Source organism: Poecilia latipinna, unplaced genomic scaffold (genome assembly GCF_001443285.1).
Source record: "Poecilia latipinna isolate Pla-1442-1.1 unplaced genomic scaffold, P_latipinna-1.0 Scaffold1154, whole genome shotgun sequence".
Lineage (NCBI taxonomy): Eukaryota > Metazoa > Chordata > Actinopteri > Cyprinodontiformes > Poeciliidae > Poecilia > Poecilia latipinna.
Window position 1 is genome coordinate 39808 of NW_015113770.1, and position 24106 is coordinate 63913.

General features: G+C 41.5%; 1 protein-coding gene across 3 annotated transcripts in view; it reads right to left on the reverse strand.

Annotated features, from left to right (window-relative positions):
• The window catches only part of LOC106960096 (disks large-associated protein 1), a 104766-nt gene that overhangs the window by 18389 nt on the left and 62271 nt on the right, over window positions 1–24106 (reverse strand). For all 3 annotated transcript variants that reach the window (XM_015053019.1, XM_015053018.1, XM_015053020.1), the window contains exons 5-6: window positions 20762–20939; window positions 19991–20246 (exon numbers count right to left, since the gene is read on the reverse strand). In XM_015053019.1, coding sequence (XP_014908505.1) covers window positions 19991–20246; window positions 20762–20939 — 434 coding nt within the window. The remainder of the gene's footprint in view (window positions 1–19990; window positions 20247–20761; window positions 20940–24106) is intronic.

The window sequence follows — 24106 nt, forward strand, 5'->3', positions numbered from 1 at the left end:
GATTTTTTTTTTAAACCCCGCCGGCGCCCTTTAAGAAAAAAATGGGGGAGGAAACCCCCCCCCCCCCCGCCCCCGACAAAACACACGCAGATGCACTGAGGGAGAGGGAGAGGTCCTGCCCCTATCAACCAGGAGGTTCAAAGGATAAAATGTCAGCTGCTTTCAGACAATCTATCCCCTGAAGTAATCTAAAAGTCACACATGAGGGTGTGTGTGTGTGTGTGTGTGTGTGTGTGCACGTGTCTGTGCACTCCTCTCGGGCCCTCAGAAGAGTTAGAGGGTTTTCATCCGCTCAATAAAGCACTATATGAAACCGGAGACGGAAGGGTAGCGTCCCACCTAGCTGTCCGGGCAAGAGCCAGGGACTCCAGAGAATGACAAGCGGTTTCGAATGCTAAGGCAGGTTAAGTAAACACACAGAAGAGTCTGGACAGGCCCACGTACACATGAGAAACACTTATAACACTGACACAAGCCAGCGTAATGTTTCAGCCTCTCAACATCAAGACGTAGGTGGGGGGTAGTGCAGACTTCCTGTCCGTGAAAATGCTCTCCATCCATCAGGAGGCGTCGTCAACAATGTGCCGGTCTGTGCAAGGGACTATGTTGGCGTTTTAAGAAGATTCCACTGATGAAAACAAGCGAATCCCTAAATTTGTTCCGGCCTGACTGAAGTGAGAGGAAAACGACTGTCTTGATAAGACAAGGGGCAGGGAGAAAGGGGGGGTTGGTGAGGTCAAGCCTCCCATAGTTTCCACCGATATGACAAAACAGTTTGGTTCTGTTGCAGAAGTGAAGGCGCGCTGCGGCCAGACCTCCCACGTGCAGAGACGGTCAAGGACAGAGCAAAACAGGAATGCGACACAGGATTCCATCAAATCCTCTCATGATAATTAAGGAAATATTTCCTCACCTAATAAAATCAAAGACCAAGCGGGAGAGAGTACTTATTCTCTGGTATGGCACAGAAAAGGACAGCGTTCCCACTACGTGGAAATGGTCTCGAGGAATTTCAGCTCGTCCTCCCCCTCACAGAGGTAGCTGCAGCCTGCTGTGAGCATTGTCATCCCAAGAGGGGAGAGGAGTTTGTGAATGACAAAATTCTAGTGTCTCCCTGCCAAATCTCGTTTTATTTGACAAATGCTTCAAAAGTCTCATGCCGACAAACTGGTGTGAATAGTGGCTTGTTTTTTTGTTTTTTCTTCTTCTTTTTGGCAGAGCACTCTCCCCTCCCTTGGCTTTGATAATATCAAAGAAAGCCTTCTTCCCTCCCCCGGGACAAAGCGGGCTCCATTCATTTTTTTTTTTTTTTTTTTTAGCCCCAGCAACAAAAACAGAACTTGCCAATCCTGGAGCCCACCTCTTTATTTGACTCACAGATTGCTGTGTCCCACTCCGTGTGTCTGCCTAGGTGTGCGCTGTTTCCTTTGTTTTAATCACTGTGCTCAGATTGAAGGCAGACAGCTGCTTTGTAACCTCCAATCTGGGGATCTGTGATACGCCACTTCAAAGAGCAGATGGTTTGGTTTAAGAGGGCTGGCTGAGTTGGTGGAGGAGCGAGTGAGCTCCCCCGTGCGGAGGCCAACGCGAAATAAACTGCTAGCCAAACAAATGCAAAGATAAAGAAAAGGGGGTGGATGGTGAACGACTGACAGCTGAGCCCAGCTGCACTGTGTTTGGGGGTGAAGGCCTGTAGGGGGGTGGGGGGGAGCTAGGAAAGGGGAAAAAACTGAAGTAGATTGAAGAAATAGAGGAACAGGAGGGATGAGGATAAGTTACGGCACGGCTGCTCTGTCTACTTGCTCTTTTGGTCCATTTTTCTGTCTTCTCTCTTTTTGTCTGTCACACTCCCTCGCTCAGGCTCCCACTGTGAACCAGCTGGAGTCCTTTGTAACAGTGTCACCATGGTGAAACACAGCAACACAAGGTTTGCCAGTAGGCCCGGTGTTGTACCAGCAGCAGGCAGAGGAGAGCTTCTGCCGGCCATTTGGGACACCACTCCGAGCGCCAACCAACAAGAAAACACAGCAGGAACGCCGGCCTGGCAGCCGGCAGTACACCGACGAGAAATAAAACGGAAAGCAGGATACACCAGCATGTCTCATGCCTTGAAGCATCCGCTTTGTGAAGCCGATTGCTAGCAGTCTCCCAACCAGTTTGTCTTGGATGCTAGTCAAAAAAAATAAAAGGCTTGTCCTTCTGTTTCTGGGGCAGCTTCACAGAAAGACAATGACGTTACAAGGTTCACACTGTGCAACATTACACCATTGTTGTGAACAGAAAGGCAAAGAGCACCGCATGACAGATGCTACTTGATGAGTTTATTGTTGCCTGGGTGCAATCACTGGTATGGATGTGTAACAACACCGCAGAAGTAAATTCAGTAGAGTTATTTAATGTCGAATATTATGATTGATGAGAAATTTGTGTTGTTCTGTTTTTCTGGAGTGTGAATGTGACACGGCATTCATAGTACTGACATTCCAAGAAGTAGCACTTCTTGGAAAGAAAGGACAAATGAACAGGCCATTCAAGTTAGGAAGATGTGTGCTGATCTTCAGAAATCAGGAAACTGGCCTTTTTTTTTTCCATACAATACGACCCTGCTGTCAGTGCTGATAAGGTAAATGTAAGTCATCTTTACCTCCTAAGGCACGTAAAGAGGACTTACTCACTTGTAAGAGAATCCTACAGGTGAGTGGCTATTTTTGTTTTAGCCATTTTCTGACATCAACACACGTCTGAATTACTTGAATGGCAAGTTCTCCTGTCTTTCCTATCTTGAACGGTGGGCTACTATGTCATGTCATGTTTATAAATCAAGGAAAAAGCAGGTCAGGGATTACAAAAGTAAAAAATAATTACCAAACACTTTACAATTTACAAAAGTTTTTTTTTCAAAACAAGTACTTGTTAATGTATTAGTTTTCCCAGACTAAAAAAAAAATTACTCAAATTAGAGGATTTTCTCAAAATTCTAAAAGGAGTTTTATGTCTTTAATTCACAAGCACAGGAAAAGCCCCCCTGAATGCTGTATACAATAGCCCCTTTAAAAAGGAACCTACTGACAGCTCTCTGAGCCACCTGAAAGTCCCTCTGAAAGCCTCATGTCAGTCTGCAACTCTTAGCCTGCAGGGGTCAGAGGTCACAGTAGAGGGTTTCTGCTCTCCAGATGCCTGAGATCTCAGACACAATAGCTCACTGTGTGCACCTATGTGCATGTGTGAGCATGAGGGGAAGGTGGCAGTCTGAGAGGGCCTTTTAAAGGGAGTATATTTAGCATGTGTGAGCGTTGGCTAGGGAGGAAGTTATAAACATCCTGTGCTAACTTTTGCACTTTTTTTTTCCCCTTCTTTCTTTGAGATAAACTACAACTTGCATTATCACTGCAAAGCTTTGGTTTGTATGTAAGTGCAGTGTCATCTGACTGGCAACGATATCAACAAAGCTGGGCTGGCCTTTCTGACACAAACCTGTGTCAACAGCGGTCAACTGCCCCGCCAGGCTATTCAATCTCTGAGATAAGAGTGTGTTTACAACTGTCGGCTGCCACTAAATATGGGAGCCAACTGTGTGGTGTTAAGCAACAGATCCACTTCACTTAACCTACTTTCCTATGACCCAAGTTAAACTAAAAGCCTTGTTACCTCCATGCTTCTTTAATGGCTTGAGGCTCTCCACGCCAAGTATAGCGATAAGCTGAATTTTACACAGTTTGAATCAAACCGTTTTCAGGTTGACTTTAGCGCAATGTCTAAGTTTTATTATAGTTCATGTAAATATGATGTATGCAGATGATTGTTTGACAATCTTTAAAATTAGCATTACTTTACTGCAAGTTGAAACAGTACCACTGGCAACAGAAAAGGTTGCAGTTAAATCTTTGACGTAAATCTAGAAATCTGGAGACTTTTCCTACGTGAAGGTAACGGTGTCTTAGTACACATCGTGGGATGAATCTCCACTGGAAATGGATGACGTTAGCGTCATTAGAAGGCACTAATACTGATAAACTCCTGTTATCAGTATTTGAGAGCCATTCAACTTTTATTGTAATTTGTTAAGAGTTAACTTTGGAATTATTATCCAACAGTGTGAAAACTCCCTACTACTTCCTATATCATATACTTTTGTACCCACAAACAATTCTAAGAAATATTGCAAATGTTGCACAAATATTATTATATATATATATATATATATATATATATATATATATATATATATATTTTTTTTTTTTTTTTTTTTTTTTTTTTTTTTTTTTTAATATGACTTACACCAAGTGTTTGTTCTTGCAAAGTTTTCCCAACATTTGGCATTTGCAAGAAAATCTCTGGTTAACTTTAGCATAAGCAAAATCCAGAAGATCTGATCCCCAGATATCAGTACAGGCGAATTAAGCAGCAGCAGAGACTACATGTTTCCAGTGGTGAGTCTCTGCCAACGTCTCTAGCTAGACCTCACTTCATGAAGGGGTTTTCACATAGCAGACCTGCTCTGTCACAGCTCCAGGCCGCTTCGCATTGTTCTCCACTCCTCCTTGGCAACAGCTTTTCCCTGACTAGCCCATAACTATGTGGAGAGACACATCAGTCTTCCTTTACTGTTCAAAAGACCTGCCTTCAGGGGACTCGGAGATGGAGAGATAAAGAGAGAGAGAGAGAATAATCATCTAAAGGGGAGAAAAAAATTGAGAAAAAGTAGAGACAAAAAGAGAACGGGACAAAGGGGTTAGTTGGCCGTGCCGTTTCCTTCAGCTCGTGTACATTCCAGCAGCCTTGTGGGGCATAAACTTAAGGTTTAGCCAAAACACTAAAGCCAACACACCCACACATCTCACGCATGCTTTCACTAGTCTCATTTCCCAAAGCATTGCTCACCGACTGACTGATACTTTAAGAGCACGACTGTCTCACTGTGCTGAGTGACACATCAGATGTGTCGGCAGCAATTCCAGTGGCAACTGTAAGGAGTCCAGCATAGCTGAGGGCAAAAATCATGTAGCTGGAAGAAATCAGTCAGTCATTAAACGAAACTGGATTTGTGACTGAGGCTGAAAAAGGTCTTTGAATATGTAACTAGTTAACGGCAAGTGAGTTTTGATGAGCACATTTTATTTTTTTTGGGGGGGGAGCTTATTTTAAGTTGTTGACACGAAGCAATTAAAGTAGAAAAGTAAAAATAACCAGAACACCAACAACTCCTCACTGTCTTGAAGTAGCAAACACAGCTGTGGCCATACATCACTGTCCACTAGGGACGAAACAAGATCTCAAAAGATTAAAACACCACCATTATTCTCATGAAAGTGAAATCTGCTGCTTGTGTGCTGATGGGAGCGGATGGTTATGCGTTTTAAGTTGCTGGCTAGTATGTTTGAGCCTCTTATCTTGAAGTAAAAAACTAAGTAGTTGTGTTCCGTTAAATCTGCTCTGTTGTGTTGACATTGTCACCTGAGAAAGACTGTTTGGAGAGTGAACCATCCACACTCTGTTAGAAAAAGCACTGAAGAAGCCATTAGCACTTTTAAGTCTTTGAGTAGGAGTATGTCGGTAGCGACGGCGGCAAGAGTTTCCCCAGTTAGCGCTAGGTTGTTGGTTCCAGCCCTCGCTTCTTCCGTCTTGGTCGTTATGTCTTTGGGCAAAATCCTTCACCCACCTTGCCTGCTTGTAGTGGTCAGAGGCTACCTCATTTCTGTCCAACTGTCCCAAGGCAGCTGTGGCTACACTGTAGCATGCCACCATCAGTGTGTGAATGTGCGCGAGAATGTAGCTTACAGTGTTTTGGAGTTGTCTGGGCTAGAAAAAGACAGATTCTTTATGAGTGTTCTAAATAATGAATGCATCCAGCTTCCAGGAGATGTGAAATGTTTTACTTGCCAGAATAAGATGAAACTAACAATATTTTGCGGACAATTAAGAATGAAATTTTGTTGTAGCCATGTCAGCCAACCCTAACCCTAAATACAAATATTTTCGTAATATTTTCTTTCCACCTCAACCGCCTTGTGACTGTTCAATTCTTCTGCTTTCCATCACAATATTTCTAAAATATCAGTCTCTTCACTCGTAACCCAATATCATGCACAAGCTCGTCTTGTCTACTGTTCACCAGATATAAATCCTAATAGTTTTGTAGCAAAGTGTAGGAAAAAAAACCCCCAAAAATTAGTACAAACCTCTGAAATAAACCACACGTAAGAGGCGCAAAGGAATCAGCCTCAAGGGCCTAAACACAATGCCGATGTCGTGTCATTACATGAAAGATTGCTGCACTCGCTGCAGCTGTTATTTACATATAAATGCAGCAGAATGTGGTCAAAAGTTCACTTCTTTCAGCTTTCTGCTGCAATCTCTCTAGGGACTCACAACAAAAGACCAAAAGTAAAAGCTGTATTTTAAAATTTCAAAAAGACAACAGTTGCATTTTGCAAGTGCGCCGAGTTTACTTTTTGAGGAATGTAGTAAAACATCAGTGTCGGTGCCTGATTTTTATTTTTTTTTTTCCCCCTGTTGCATTCCTTTCTCTCTCTCTCCCCCTGTTTGACGTTCTTTGTCCTGACCACTTGCACATGGAGCGAGGCTGGAGGGGGACAGAGGAGACACTAGCAGCCTAATCCACTGCCAGAGGCACACTTAAGCCATCTGAGCCCAAAACCAAACGTCAGGCCTTCTATGAGAGAGGAGGCGATGCGAGATTGGATGGTTAGGAGAGAGAGGAAGAGGAAAACGAGGGAGACAACAACAACAAAAAAAGGCAGGAGGTAGAAAAGAGGCGGGGGAGTGGAGGGGATTTGGAACAAGAACCAGGCAACGCTGGTGCATAAAGTTTTTCGTGGTTTCCAGTCCTGACCCTGTGACCCTATACATCCTGTTGAAGGAGGAGGAGGACAGAGAGGAGGAGGAGAAGGGATCAGATGGCAGCTGTAGGTCCTGGCTGGGCATGTTAGTTTGGAGGAATGTGCGGTGCATAAAAAGCATATTTTACTGGAAAAAAAAAAAAAAAAAAATGAATTACTGAGTTGATACATCAGTGCTGGGTCTGTCTGGCTGAGGTGTGACTTTTCACACCAATCTTCCCTCCTCGCTTCCTGCGTATTTACATTCACTACCTGCATAATCTGACTGAGGACTTGGGGAACAATGGCTTCCCCAGCATTCCCACTCTCCTGCCGAGAGCTGTCGTTTGTCTCCTGCATTCCTTTCCCCATTCATTTCTCTCTCCCTCTGCAGAAGAGAGAAAGAGAGAAAAAAAACCCCTCCTGCTTCTCTTTACATGGAGGAGGGGACTGAGAGCATGTCTTAAAAATCTTGAACCAAACCCTCCCCCCCCCCCCCTCCTGTTTTACTTGGTTAGTGAAGCAGCAAAGCGTTAAGAAAGGGAGGAGAAAGAGGGGAAGCATTCTTTCTCTCTTTTTCTGTCTCTCAGTACGTATCAGGGTTGAGTTTGTGGCTTATTTTTAATAACTGGTTCAAAAAAAAAGAAGAAAAAAAAAAAAAGAGGGGGAAAAGGGAGGGGCGGGGACTCTTCCCCCGCCGGCCGCCGCTCGCACACAGACTTCTTGCTCAGTCATATTACTGTAGCCGAGTCTGGGACTTTCACAGAGAAGTCTTTAATTTGCACAGGGGCCTGGCCTCCCACACTGCGCAGCCCAAACCACCCACTTACAGCCGCGCACCATTCCACCGAGCCACTCCGACGGATTCTGCTCTGAAAGCAACATGAACTCGGTAACCGCACCATTTAGCTGTCAAGCGGAGTTTCGAAACATTCGATATTCTGCAAAAAAAAAAAAAAAAAAAAAAAAAAAAAACGCAGCATCGAACAGAAACATGTTTGTCCTCCCCTGCATGATGTCTGGCTATACAACCCGTTCCCTCATGTTTTTCATTCCCTGGGGCTTTAGGTTTGCAGGCCCTGCCCTGCCCAGCTTCAGCATGCAGGAGCCACAGGGATCATCCACAGTCAACAGTGAGGAAATCCTTTCGGGGCTTTGCTTTTTCCTTTGCTCTTTCTGATGCCAAAACACGGGCAGGAAACGGTAGGAGTGGGACGGAGCAAACCCACCACACACCTGATGCGCCAGTCGGCCCGTTTACTTCTTTCCCAAACCTGGGAAGGGTGGGTGTAATCCTCGCTTTACTTTTAACTGGAAATAACTGCATGTGTGCTGACAGCAGGGGTGTTGCACAGCCGCAGCCATTCTTTTGCCGTTTGCCGTCACCTCCTCCTCTTCCACCGCCTCCTCCTCCTCCTCTTTGCGCCCCTCTCTCCTAAATTTTTATTATTTTTATTTTTTCGAACTGAAAGCAGCAGGAGAAGCATGAATGACACTCATGTTTTGCTCTTCCTGTGTCAAAAGATATCCAAACGCCACTCTTCCTCCCTGAATGGCTATAATCAAAGCATTCCAAAGGCCCCTAACAAGCCAGGACCAATTAAGTCGTAAGTAAACACAAACACCCCGCAGCAACTGAAAAGAAAAGCTTAAAGTCCTTCTGATTTATCCTTTTACCTTGCATTCTGCTCCCGAGCGTGCTCAGGCAGGTTAGGGGGCGACATTTCAGGTCACAAACAGACGAAGCTTTTCCTGAAAGGTTACTTGAGATCACATCATGTCACACCTTACAGGGGCCGTATTCGCTTAAGCTGAATCAGATTACACAAGCTTTAATAACGACGTGCTCACACACAGGTGTGACAATGGTGACATCTAGTGAAGAATCTGATAAAGATCCTGATATACTTAAAAAATAAAAAATAAAAAAACATTTTAACACCAAATAATCTTCAAGGCACAACAACAAAAGACAAGAAAGTTTCAGACATCTGGAAAACAACAATTGATTTGTCTAAATGTCATTATTTGGTACATATCATCTCATTTCATATCTCGTATTGTGCTGCATAAAAGAAGACATTTAATAATGCCTTATAATCTATGGATCATTAAGTTTTTATACATTTACTTAAAAATCTGTATCAAACCTATGATACATTTATTTAAATGGAAAAGTTCTACTAAATCACTTAGTCCTGGTTGCACCTTTTACAGATATGGATGCGAGGGATATTATAAAAATGTATTTTTTGTCAGAATAGCATTGTTAGTAACTAAAACAAAACAACTCTAAACTAGCGTAAAGAGAAATTATGATGGGAGCTAAAAATGAGCGTGTAGAGTATATTTCGATAATTAAATGCCTAACTTTATCAAAAGATAAATCAACATCTTTCTGTCTCTGAAAGCTAAACTCAATGTTCTTATGGCTATCTGGGATTTCTAAGTATGCCTGAAATCTAAGTTTAGATGAGAGAGAGAGAGAGAGAGAGAGAGAGAGAGAGAGAGAGAGAGAAAGAAAGAAATTCAAAAGGTGGAAGGCCTCCTTTTGATAGGTTCCCAAGCCAGAAAACAGTGAAAGTATAATTAAGCTTGTTAGAACTTTAAATATCAGATGGTGAACAATTAAAAAGTTACAATGAATTAAAATATTCATATTTAAAATAAGTTAATTTATGCCAGTTGGGCTCGGTTCTTGGTTCTGTGTGTCCACGTCTTTTAGCCCATTATCCTACGGCTCTTTCCTCCAGACTCTCATTGAGGACACACAAAAAAACAACATCACTTAAGAAATAGAGAAGAGATTCTACTTTGTTTTTTTTCCCCATTTTATAGCACCGACTTTGTCAATCGCAGTAAAAGAAAAGGAAGGTAGCATTAAGTTAAACACTTAATTATCTGTCACTTCAAAAGCTTATTGACTTCTAATCCTGCATAATAATTTGAATAGAATCATTTGACAGGCACTGACAAATATGAAAGGACAGCTTCTCCCAACTCCTACACAAGACTTCAGATGTAAAAGTAAAAAAAAAAAAAAAAAACACATTCACACATATCATTTGGCTCTATTTATGTAGCAGTTATTATATGTTGATAATGAGGTGTTTCAAAGAAACACCGAGTGCTTTTTTTGTTTTATTTTTTTTTTTTTGTTTTCCTCCCTTTTGTCAGTGAAAGAGCGACGGTGCAAGTTCCCACTGGCTCGCATTCTCAGACAGCCGTGACAGGACGAAGTAATTACCGAGTGGCTGACACACCAGCATGGTAAGGATTTATCTCCTCCAGGAAAAGAGATAGCCAAATCACAGTTTACCCACATCCAGCTCCCAGTTCGGGCTTGATCCCGCAGCTGCGAACCAAGAAGCCACACACAAACACTTTGACACCGTCCCATGTGCGCACACGCCCTCATGCTCCAAAGCGAGTACAGCTGCCAGCCAGGACTTTATCTTTTTTCCTCTCTCTTTCTGTTTTATTTCACATGCGAGCAGTGCATGAGCGCAGTGCGTCCCCACATGCCTCGACTCGGCCCTTGTTTCCTGTCAAACACACCTACTTGCACCTTCAAAGCATCGGGAATGATGGCATTATATGCAGGTGTGGTGACCAGAGGAGAGAGAATCCGAGAAATGGATGACAGACAGAAAGAGAGAGAGAGTGTGGCGTTTAATTTATATCCCTCTTTGAATGTAAATTCCCTCTTAGAAGATGGAGACTTTGATCCGCTCACACGCACCTGTAGTTTGCATGCAAAGACACACGCAGTTAAATCTGAGCCTTAACTGGCCCTGTAATTAAAGAGCAGAGGAGGAAACAAAGAAACCTACGAGTGTGTTTTGTGTGTAACCAAGGAGCACAGGAGGCTGACGGAGCTCAAAATGCAACATCCTCACAAAAAGCGGCTTAATCTTCATGACTTGGAGGCACATATACATCAAGTGAAGCGTGAATGTCAGTCGTGACTCAGGGCTTTAATATCCAACAATGCTCACACGGTGCATCTCAGAATCCATCTCTTATGTAAACACACTATAATTATGTCGATACAGAATCTGGGCCTAGAAGATAATATCTGAGAGTGCTTGCAGAAAAAAAATAAATAAATAAATAAATAAAGTTATGCATTTCTCCATATTTAGATGTCTCTTGCAGGGATGCAACACAAATAGTTAGGAATGCAGCTCCCTCTAGTGGTGACAAACTTATTAAATTCAAAAGCTCAGTGTCTGCCTTTTTCCTGCTCTGATGGCATATTATAAGCCACTACAGTCGGGTCCATAAATATGTGGACAATGACACGGTTTAGCTTTGAACATCAGACCAAATGGTGATGTACAAATGTTAGAAATTAGGACCATTGCTATATACATTTCCTCCATTTAAGAAGCTCAAATGTATCTGGATAAAAAAAAGAAAGATTGAAAATAAAATACTAAGTTTGAATGCCGACTGCCTGGTCATGGCCAGATGCTGAGTTTTTATGTTTTTGTTTTGCATTGCTTTTACCACAATGGCCTTCAGTTGCAGTTTATTTTGGGGTCTTCCTGTCTGAGGTTTAGTCACTGAAAAGTGACTCAACAGGGCTGAGATCTTAAAAACATTGCCCAGCACCATAAGTTTAAACTTTAAGTGTAAAAATATGTTTAAGTTGAAGCTTTAGGGTGACGATTAGAATTTGTAACTCCTTTTACCTTAAGACAGATGCAAACTATCAGTCTCCCTGAGTAAAATGACAACAGTATATAGAATAATTGAATAATAGTGTAACGAAAACAAATGTAAAACATATTTGTGCTAGCACTGTTGCCGGCATTTACACATTAATCAATGTTTAATCTTCTATGCATCTACAGGGCAACAACTCTGTCTTCTTAAACTCATAAAGTTTCTATTCACACAACAGAAGTATAATCCCTCACAGCCGTGGCCTAGTTGGATGAGCATGCCCATGTGCTGAATACTTGTTTGTGTGTATCCATGACATGTTGTGCTCAGCTGGGTTTTTCAACCTCTTCTTAAAATAGACTTCTGAAAGATGGTAGGTGAGCAAGCGAGCAGCTCAGCCTGGCAAGCGTCTCCCTGACTCATATAAACGCAGATGCTTGAACAGAAACATGGGTCCACAGACCGCTCATCTGTCAGGCGGCAGGGCGTCAGAGGTTTCATATCGACCCTCGCAGGCCTTGGACATTTAGGGTGCAGCATCTTTCTTCTCTGAGCAGCACAGAACTCTGAGATGAACCCCGGTGAAGCCAGATTCCAGAGGGGACTTTAGTGTGACCTAAATATCCAGACCATGCAGAGGCTCATGTTGCGATACAGTATCACCATGCCTTCCTCCATCACCTGTCAGCCCAGCCCCCATGTCTGAAATACGTCCCAAAATAAGCCCAGAGCTGGAAACTTCCAACAGCGGTCGCTGGGAGCAACAAGCTAATCTGATGTGGCCACATGCTCATATGGAGTCCATTTTGGAGGGAAAAGAGAATGGAAAGATCCTGAAAGTTTATAAAGACCTCACTGCTGTAAACCACAGTCCACTTAGTGTCTTTCAAATGTATTTATACCACTTGAACATTTTATCCAACAACAACACAAACCTCAGTGTATTGTTTAATAGATTTTATGTGTTCACAAAATGCAAACTAAACTAGACCACTGGAAGGAAAATGATCAATGCATCAATTTTTAGTCCTGCTAAACATTCTTCATTGAATTTAAGTCTGGACTTTGAATAACCCACTCAAGCAAATGGATTTTCTGTGACCTCAGCTATTCCATTGAAGCCCTGACTGTGTGTTTACTGTAGTCCTGCTGGAAGGTCAGACTCAAGTCTTTTGCAGCAGCTTTCAACAAGTATTTTGTTCAAGATTTTCCTCCAGCTATCTTCAGATCAACTCCGACTAGCTTTCCTGTCAGTGCAATATCTCCACAGAACACGTTTTTTCTGGATACCATGCATTACAATAAATGAGACGTCTTTCTTACAATGATTCCCCCCACCCCCCGTTATTCCTCTATAAAGACCATGTCTACATAGAGCAAGACTCATTTAATTCTATAGATTCTCCCACCTGAGTGGTGGATCTCTGCAGCTCCTCCACTTACAGATCTTGCTTACATCTCTGATTAATGCTCTCCCTAGCCAGACTTAAGGTCTTGTCCACATGGGAAGATTTTTAACTATTTTTTCCCACAACCGCACAGAAACAGCACTTTAGTGATCCAAAGTGGAAATTTTGGCCTTGGGTATTCATGCACAGTGAAAAAAAGCACATTTTGAAATACTAAATATGCACACCACAATTGAAGAGATATATGTACACTCTACTGTTCAATTAGATGTTAGTTTACACTGGTCTATAACATAAAAAATGAAAAACGATTAGGTTTGGGGTTGTAATGTGAGAAAATGTAGAGATGCTTTGAATATTTATTTGAAAAGACACACTGTGTGTCTATAGGGTAAGATAACCGTCTTTATTAAACTACTAGACTGAAACTTTGTGTTAAAAAATAACTGTAGAAATATAATAAAAAAATTAATTGCAATGTTTTCATATAGCACTTAATTTAGTGACCTCTAAATTAATTTATTTGTAAAGACAAAAAAAATACATTTTGAAATGATGGATTATTAATCAGAAACCATGAGATGTGCGTTGGTGTCTATACCTCAAAACGTGTGAGAAATCATGAACCTGATTTTCAGAGTATAATCTCAGTACCGTTTGGACAAATGTAAGTTCAATTTATGCCACCAATGTGGCCATTAGATAGTTTTCTTTAACAAGTAGATTTAAAATTGCACAATTTTCAGTGGATTTTGGACATACTTAACTTTTTTTTTTAATTATTCGATTAAACCATGCTCTTATTCTGAAATGACCGTTCTTGCTTCCTGTGAATGCTTCTGTTTTCAATTCCCGGTCCTGATGCCGTCCTCAGAAACAAACAGGAGTAGAAGCTTTACTTACAGAGTCGTATCCAGAAGTCCCACATGCTGTGGAGCGTGTTGTACAAACACTGAAATATCTCCATGAAAAGCCTCTAGATCTCAGTTTAGCTCACACAAGACGGCGTCCGCAGTCCTACTTTTTCCCTCTGACACAAGTGGATCTTGTGTCAGTGGAAACCCCCGCACCCCTCTCCAACCTAACATATCCGACACGAACGTATCCAGGGTGGGACAGACTCGTTTACGGTCATCATCCTAGCCTTCCCTCGCAGAGCCTCCTGACCTCTCAAATGTCTACGTATGTAAGTGATATGATTCACCCAGATTTAAGAATATGACGAAGTACATTTTTGTTTTCATTTTTGTAATAATTTGTGTATTTTGTTTAGAAGTCCAGTATTAGCTTGTGTCACAAATTAGTCGTCGATTCTTTTTGTTCTTGCACTGGGAAACATTTTTTCTCTTACCAAGTAATTACTAAGTCACAACCTGTCATAACAGTCTCCTATGGCAACTTATTCAATAACTCCGTAGCAAAAAGGGTTTTTGAATTTAAATTGTTTGATTATTAGGTTATAGTTTTTGATTAAAGAGCAATTCATTGCAACCAACCTCCACCACTCATTTTTATTAACCCAGTAGCTACAGCACTGATTCTTCACCTGAATTCCCTCACCCAGCCCATCTCTTGTAAGGGAACCTAAAAATAAAAATCCCTTAGAGCGGTCTTTTCTTTTGCTTTCACCACACTTGAGTCACCCTGGCACATGACAAACAACTTCTGGCCCTGCTCCTGGATGTTTTGCGTGGGCCCGTGCTGCTCAAGTCGTCGGCTTGATCTTGATCCGGTCAGACTGTGGCACTCTGTATCCCTGCTGCCTATATTTAGCGCTGTGGGAAATCCGATGATATTTATTCTCCTGTGCTCTATTCTCAGATCAGGACCTACTGAAAGGAGCCGGCGATGGCAAGGATTGTTCTTAATTGGGTCAAGCTGTCTGGTAGTTTCTCCATCCACCCACTCACCCAGCTACTGTAGAAGGGGCAGAGGTGGAGTGCTGTGTTAAACTGAGCCCCTGGGGGCAGTGTTGTACAGGTCTTCACTTACAGCTGGTAGTACTCCACTGTAAAACAGAGCGGCAAATACTCAACAGCACTGTGTTTTTCCAGGATAGTGGAACAAGAAGGGACTTACTAAGGCCATGCAGTCTAAACTCACCACATTTATTTATTTATTTATTTATTTATTATTTAAGTCAGTGGTAAATTATGTGCCTTTTATGCTTATTGGCATAAAATCTAATCTTTATTAATTTGAATACATTAATTCAGAGGAGAAAATGTACGCAATTTCACATCTTTTTTCTGAAGAAGAATATATTTTAAAGACTTTATATGCACTTTCAAAAGGAACTAAATGCAGCCGGCCCTGAATACAGGAATTGCAAATATTAAAAATAAATGTGGAATAATTGAAAATAAATCAATTTGAGTGCCTGTTTGTTCCGTAAAATAATAAGTCCGCTGTTTGTGAGCATTTAAAATGAGGAATAAATATATTTTAAAAAATACATAAATAAGATGAATCTTTTTATAACTGAAATGATTTCTTGTGTTTATATCTTCAAATGTCCAATTCTAATGCTCAAAAATGTAATGCATTTTTTTTTCTCTGCAAACAGCTTTATCTACCTTTGTTTAGCTGCTCCAAATCCAGCATAGCAATGTAGGCAGATAAAAGCACATCTACACCTGAGAGTTAAAAACTAAATGAAGAGGTGATATTCCACTGAGTGTCTGAAAAGGCACTCAGCAATTTAAACTGCTAGTATTCCTCAAATGCCGAACCCCTTAGGGATTGCTTTATTCAGTACAACGCCTCTCTTTGGAGCTGAAGAAAATTCACAGCCATTAAACACCGACCTGGATCGTTTTATAGAGTCTAGGTGGGGGGGGGGGGGACTTGGCATTTTAGTCAATCTGTTACCACTTCTATAGAAAAAAAAATGCATAAAAAATTAGATTAGACTATCAAAGGTAGGCCAGAGAAAGAAACAGTAAATTATGACAAGTTTCCATTGAAATCAGTGTGACACGTTTATAATTGAAAGCTTTATTGCTTAAACCTTTTACTGTAGAGAAAAGGAAGGGAATGTGGCAGTTGTAACAGAGGCGAGGGAGGTGCGAGACGTAGCAGGGTGAAAAGGTGATTGATATGTTAACTGAAGACGAAGCGAGGTGGAGGAGCCACAGCTTAGTGGCGGCGAAATCCTCACGTTAACTGATTACTATGGATTTTCCCGAGCTTTACAAAGAGGATCTGCCGCAGATTCTGTTAAACCGATCCGATGGAGCTGATGTCTCAGCCAAACGTGTCTGTCGGGGGCTGCAGTTAGCAAACACGTGAGTGATTGCGAGCGTACCTCGAGTGTGACGCGGTGTGTGCCAGTTTGAGTGGGCAGACAGGCAAAGACAGAGAGAGAGAGAGAGAGAGAGAGAGAGGAAGCCACTTGACGTTCAAAGAGAGGAGATCAAAGGTTCGGTTCTCCTCCTTTGGTTTAAAAGATCATCAATAATAATGGGCAGGAGAAGCGCAGCGGTGAAACGGAAAGGAAGCTGATGGGATTCTCACAACTTCCAGAGTGCGAGTGTGTGCTCGGTGTGATATTTTGGCGGTTTGCCACAGGGACAAACGGGAGCAGGAGCCATAAGTGTGGGTTGTTTTTCTGGAACCAGTGCTTGAGAACAGCCCTCTGAAACATCGTGCAATATTTACTACGACAACATCTTCACTTCGCACTTTGGGGCCCCCAGCCGATTTCCTGTGAAATCCACCGTAATCTCCGCATGTGTGCATGTGCACGAATGCCTGCTTTTTGCGCTTCTTCTGTATTGTGGAACAATGGCAATAAATAAGTGTGAAAAAGCTGTTAAAGGATTTCGCTTTGTGAGAATTGTGAGTATTAGTACAATGCAAATGTTCTCCACTTAACAATATGCAAGAGCATAAATGAATGCAGGATGTGGTTTCCAAACGTAAAATTGTTTTTGTCCTGTTGGTATCGTTAATTTCTGGATGTATTTACTCCCCATAAATACTGACATTCCTGATAAACATGTATAAAAAAAAATCTGGTGGCTTTAGGAGGTTGAATGAAGAAGTTGGGCCTAACCTGTCATCCTGCTGAGAGTCCCAGTCATGACCTGTTATGACATCACCAGTTTTTCCATTTAAAATGTCCTGGTATTTTGAAGAGTTGGATTTCTTTACATTTGTCAGTGTCATTTTAACTATTTATTCATTATTTAACAGTGATTGGGAGAAAAGCAATAAGTTTGAGTATGTGAATGGGATTAAAAATATATTCTAATTATGTAATGCTCGCACAAGGCAGTCCAGGCAGCCTATTAGTATTTTATTCAATGAAAGTGATCTAAAAAAAAAAATCTGAGAACAAAAATATCTAAATGGAAAAACCGAACATTAGGGGACATGAGTGGGCATTTAATCATATTTCTCGTGAGCCACGCTTTCAGTATTGCATTATGCTAATAGGGGTCACACAACAGATATGAAAATAAAATAATAGCCCTCAATTTTGAAGGATGTAAAAGGAGAGCTAATTAAGGCATGGAGTTTCTTCAAGAACGAGGCTCGCCATGACACCTGCATTTAACACCGCACGAGCGGAAAATTGCTGTTGTGCCACCCTCTCGATAATGTTAACCTCTGCACACGAGCCTATGTTCCGACACGGAGCGAGAAAGAGAAAATGTGCTCATGCTGAGCTGTTCTCCCTCTCCAGTCACCGCTTTCCCACTGGACCAGGCTAAAAAAGCAGCAGCTAATTAATTACACTGACTGATGACTAGGTGGTGAAAATCTCAGGAAGTGATGAACAGTGGAGTAGTGCAACTATGACAGTAATGTGAAGTAGTCCTTTATCCACGGCGAGCTGCTCCCTGCATCACCAACCTAACCTCCCCGTCTCGTCTGCTTGTTTGCAGCTGATTATGAGGCACATTTTCATTCAAAGGTCAGAAGAAGTCGAGACCAAATTACATACAACTCTGACAGCCAATCAGGCGCAATGCTGTATCGGTCCTGACCACACCACCAACTAATCTCTCGTCTTGTGGCAAACCAAGTCTAAAAAAAAAAAAAACACAAAAAAAAAAGGGATGTCCACTTAACTGCCCGCTTCTCTGTAGCCATTATGACTGATACGAGTGCTTTTTTCAGCTGACATTTAAAGTTGTTGTCTTTGTGTTACAATTGAGAAAATATTTCTGTGAAGGCTACGAGAGACAGTAAATAGCAAAAGAGAGGAAAAGAAGAGGGATTCTCTGTGGTATATCTGCGTTGCGGCAGCTGTGCAGGTTGAAAAACCGAGTTTTGTTTTTCACTGCATCTCCCCTGATAGATGGCTTTCATTAACTCCTGCTTCCTCCTGGGGAGGAACTGCAAACGTCTGTGTCTTCATCTCAGTCTTCGACAGATCGATGCCTACAGACACACGACCGGACAATCAGCTGAGTTAATCATTGTCTTTAATTGCAATGTTAACCTGCACTGTTTGCGATACACATTGCTTTTCTCAAGGTATTCACTCCCCTGACATTTTTCCACGTCACGTTGCTGCCTCACATATCAATATGTTTTCTTAGGATTCTGTGTTGCAAACAAACACGAAATAGATCGTAATTGTGAAACTGAAGGATTAGGAAAATTTTAACATAGAATTCCTAAAAGTCTTGTGCCCCCTTTACTCTAATTCTCCTAATTAAATTCACAACAATAAATTACCTTCAGAAGTAATTTAATTTGAAAGCAGAGCTCTCACTTTAAATCCAGCTGTTCCGCGAAGGCCTCAGAGGTTTGTTAAAGTTTATTAGAGAGCAAGGAGGGTCATGAAGTTTAACTTGTTTAAATTGATGAGGAAATGGAGGCACCTACAAGAAATCCTGGAGCAAAAGTTCACCCGTTAACAGGACAACGACAATATACATGCAGTCAGGGCTAAAATGATTTAGGAGAAGCATAATCATGTGTTACAACAGCCCAGTCAAAGCCTAAGCCTAAATTTAATGGTGACACTATGGCAAGTCTTGTAAAATAAAGTTTACAGTTGTAAACATTATGCAAGCTATTTTGGGGAAAAAAGGGCAAAGTTTTCTGGCTTCAGAAGAACAATGCCTAAGTGTCTGCACATGCATGCAAACCTTTTCAGATTTTCTTCCGTAAAATATTTTAACGACATGCATCATTCGCCTTCCTTTTCATAACTAAATGTTAATTTCTCCTAATAAAAATACACTGAGTTATGTGACTATAATATAATAAAATGCACAACGGTTCGAGGGTCGTGCAAGACTCTGATGGTGCAGAGATTGTCTCTGAAACCCTGAAAGGAGTTGACTGAAGAGGACTTAAACTGTGATGAACAAACCTTTTGTCACACTCAAAAATTTACTTGTTGTCACCATTGTTCCAGTTTGCAACGAATGTGTTTAATTAGTCAACTGCTGTACTTGCCGGCTTGGTTTGGGGAAATGCGCTAGTCTAATTGGTATAATTAAATAAGAGCTGAAGAGAAAGCCAGGCCGCATCAGGCGACAGAGACTCAACACGCGCGATGTACCCGAATGACGCTTGGATTTTTTGCAGCCTGAAACATAGAGGCACTCGGTGCTGGATGCCAGCATCGCTAAGCATCAATCCGGCATATAGAGATATTGAAAAGTCAAGCTCCGTAGACCATGAGGCACAAAAGGGGGCTAAAATAAGATCCAGCAGTCCACAAGCTTCGGAGCTTAGTTAAGCTCTCTCCGTGGGAAAAAAAAAAAACAGTTCTGGATTCAACTAATTGTATCGAAGAAGGAAACTGGGTCAGGTGAACGGCAACGTGGAGGACGGTTGCAGAGTGTGACTATGGCCTGCAGATTGATCACGGCCTTTTGTAAGGGCTACCAAGTGCAATCAAACGTCAATCAAATGCCTTCGTTTGCTGTAATTGGAACACTCTTTTCTTCCTCACAGTTAATTCTATTCTCGAGCTGCATTATTTAGAAACCACGGCGCCCTCTCTGCACCCAGATTAATATATAATGGGCTATCGCATATGCATGTTAGGTGGAGTCACAAGCGGATGAGTCGGCGTGTGAAAAACGAGCGTTTCCCCCCCACCTGTGCTGCTCTGAATGGTTCGGACGGTGGTGGCGGTGCGCGGGGGGGAGTCCGTCCCCCTCTCGCGTAGCGCGACGACACCCTCTTCCTCCTCCTGTGAGCAGCCCTTCTCTATGGCACGCACGTAGCTGTGGCTCCGCATCCGGAAGCAGCCGGGCATGGGCAGGTCCAGGGCATCCACCGCCTGCGACTCCATCTCGCTAAACACCGACTCGCACACCGCCTCTATCTGCCCGTTCACCTCCACCTCGCTCACCTGCGACAGGAAAACAGCGTGAATTACAGCAGGCCACAAAGCACTGGATAAAAGACATATTTTGGCATGTGATGATATTTGATTCTGATAAAAGCCAGTACAAACTTTATGCATATATAACATGTTTGTTAGTGTGTTTGAATATATCTAAAACATGCAGACAAATATTGGACCCCTTATTTGAGATTCTGCAAATTCACCCACATTTGCTACTTTTGTTTCGTAGAATGTGTTCAAACAGTAGAAAAAGCGAATCAAGGAAGAAGTATGAGACCAGGGGGTGTTTGTTTTTTTTTTTTGTTTTCTTTGAAATAGCCAATTTGAATATTAATGTATCACCTGAGCCTCAGCAAACAGACTAATTAGGAGTCCTGGGGTTTTTCTTACTTTCTGTCTTTGCAGGATTGTTTGTTGCAGCGTTAAATTGACCACACAGAGGACTTCCTCCCACCACAAAAAGCTTACAAGACCCAGTGGATGAGCTACAAGATACGGGCCTCCAGATATCCACTGACCTGACTGATGGTGCTCATGGCTCTCATGTAGCTCTCGTTGCGGGAGCGGAATTTAGGCGAGGCCAGCAGCCCCGCTGGGTCCAAGCTGTCCAGGCTCCTGTTGATGGAAACCTCGCTGACCGCCCGCAGGTAGCTGTGACTTCGGATCTGCAGCTTGGGCGAGTGCTCCGTGGAAATCCTGCCACAAGAGAAGGGAAACGGATTACTGGAGAAAGAGGGGGAAAAAAAAGAGCATGAAGTAATCAAAACAAATCGAGGTAGAAGCAGGACAAATGGTTGGGAGTACATAACCTTAAAGTGATTTTAGAGCAAAAAAAAACAAAAAAAAAACAAAAACCTGTAAATAACTAAATTAGAATCCATCTTTACATTGTTTTTCACAGCAGAAATATCATTTGATAATATGCTTTTCTGATGTAAAAGAGAGGTTAATGTGTCATATAGGCTGACCATTGTTTTGGATGATAAATGACTAACAATTTAAAAAAATAGTACATTTACAGTTCCGCTACTCCAGAAAACGTTTTACCACAGTATATTAAAATAATTGCAGTTTTTTTTTTTTTTGCTTCAAAAGAAATAAAAATCAAAGGATGGGGGACTGGGACAGACCAGTGTTGCAGATAAATATAGGTGAATCAGCAGACAGACCAGTAAAGTGACCGTGGGTGTTGTTAGTGAACAAAAAGCTTAGTTATGATTCAATGACCAAGCCTGTGTCATGTGTAATTACCCCCATTCATTCACTATTATCTCAGTATTTTCTGCCCTGTGGTCAGTTTTTTCCCTTTCAGACTATTCTTTGTATTTGGAAATAAATTTAACTGTAAGTATAATGTGTAGGTGGAATATTTTCATTAAAACAGTGGCAAAACTGCTAAAAAAAATATGCTATTTTATGTTACCGAGCTTAGAGTATGTGAACATGAATATATAGGCTGTAATGATCCAACACTGCTGCTTCAGCACAAACTCTTATCTAATGAAGAAGCAAAACACTACAATATTGCAGTAGCATCTTTAGTCTGTCCTTGAGATACTTGGCAACATTTTCTGAAACACTTAACCATCGAGACTCTTTCAGATATGCCAGGAAACAGATGCGACTGTACCTGTGCCTATAGGTTTGAGTTAATTCACAGACCTTTGAATTGAAGGAAATGAACGCAACAACTTTCAGCCTGGTAAAAAAACCCGTCAGGCCTGTCTCTAAGGGCGACGAACAGAGTGTCTCGTTGTCTTCCACCTGCTTCCAATCTGATTGCTCAGCATGATTTGTGGTGCCTGTTTGCATAGGTGTGTGTTTGGGTCGTTGAATACACGTCAAACAAGTCATCAATCGGGAGACGTCGAAATAGGAATCAGACTGGCTCTCCTCGCCGTGGCCAGCTCACAAAAGCAAAAAATTACAAGATCGTCAATTAGATTCTTAAGCCTACTAATAAAATAAAGGCAAACATACTCAGTGTTTCCCTCTCCTTTTGGCTCTCATTTTATTATCCAAGTATTTAAGAACGTCACATGAAAACATGGTGTACAGCTCCTGCTCTCTGCCTCCAGGTCAGATCTCTTCAATTATGCATTTCTTCCTTAAAATAGAGCCTGGTTGCCACAGCAAAGCAAACCAGATTAGTCATCCTTGGATGGAACACTGGAGGATAAAGGTGAACTGAAGGGACAAATTATTGGGACAGGAATAAGGATGTCAAATGCCCATTTAGCAATCACAAAATTTTCATCTGTGTTGTTTGACCTTCTTTCAAGAGGTATCAAACAATATGGATCTCAAGCACCTCTAGGATAGTTTATTTGATTGTCGTTCTTTTTCATATTTATTCCCGCCCCCCCCACCCAATATATTCTAAAAGAACAGCTCCATGTCTTTTTTTTAATTTATCTTAAAAGTACAATTTTCAGGTCACAACCCAGGAATATCAAACATGAAAAAGTAACTCCTCAATCTATAATGAACATTAAAAGCAATTTCATGCACAGCCAGTGTTCTTGAGGGGCTAGATTTAACATTTTTGAATTAAAACCAACTCCAGACTGTCTTGCTCAATTTAATCTGCTAGGATTATTTGTGGCATGAGCAACCCTGTTCAAACTCAGTAATTACTGAAATTCCACTTAGATGTCTCTTAAAAATGGCTACATTTACGGAACTGACTTCATTGAGAAGCTGCACATAAGAAATTATACTTGGCAACTTAATAAAGTCTGTACATAATACGTTTGCTTTGTTAGTTGTTTTGACAATTTTGTAAAAAACACAAAAAACAAAGAACAAAAAAAAAAACAAAAAAAACAGCAACAAATAAAAGCCTGAGTGTTTTTCTAACATGTTGGGAAATATGAATGTTTCATAAAAAAAACAAACAAACAAACAAACAAATAAAAAACTACAACTAAGTAGCATCCAAATAATTAAAGCAGAAGTTGTGCTACCCTCGTCCCCACTATATTCTTCTGCACTCAGGAGACATTAGATACTTTTCAACTGAGCCAAATTTGTCACACCGAGTATTTCAAATGTCAGAGATACTTGTGAATCATTCATAACAGAAACTTGAATTCCACATGTGGGCGTAGGTGATGCACAGAGGAATGGAGTCAAAAGCAAAAAACTCTACTGTTGCCTTTGTTCTGCACATCGTTTTCCATATCTCAGTGAAGACTGTTTACGAAATCAATGACCTCTGTTTTGACATTTTAAAACCAAGATCCAACTTGTAACACACGAGACTGACTGGTCAGTGTTTTCTAAAGGCTCTCTCTGCGAAGCAATTGACATTTAGGCGTTTCTCATAGCCGACAATAAATAATAGAGTAACTCTAGCTGTCTGATGAAATCATTTTCTACTCCTGTTCGCAACTTTGCAAATTTTTATTTTTTTATTTTTTTGTTTTTACAGAAGAACTACAAATACAGAAAAAAAAGAAAAACAAACAATAAAAAAAAAACATTCAAGTAGCAGAGTAGAATAAACACGTTGCCTAACTTTTTGGGAGCTATTCCAGGCACACCAAGGACAAAATGGTCACAGATTGCCTTTTGAAACATATGGACGAACAAAGCTGATTATTCAATCATTGCAGGGCGGAACAGACTTGAGCCAGCTCACAAAGACTCGGTATGAAAACAAGTTGTCAGCGGCTCCCGACTCACTCCCTATCTCCAAAATGCAGCACTGCAGTTTGGGGTTGTTTCGCTGGATTGTATCAAATGATGATGGCATTCCCCGCGCCTCACTCAAGTCATTAGCGGGGCCCCAAGCTGTGCCACATGTTCTTATATAAGAATGTGTGTCTTTGCATGCTAGTGTTTGTGCAACCACGAACAAA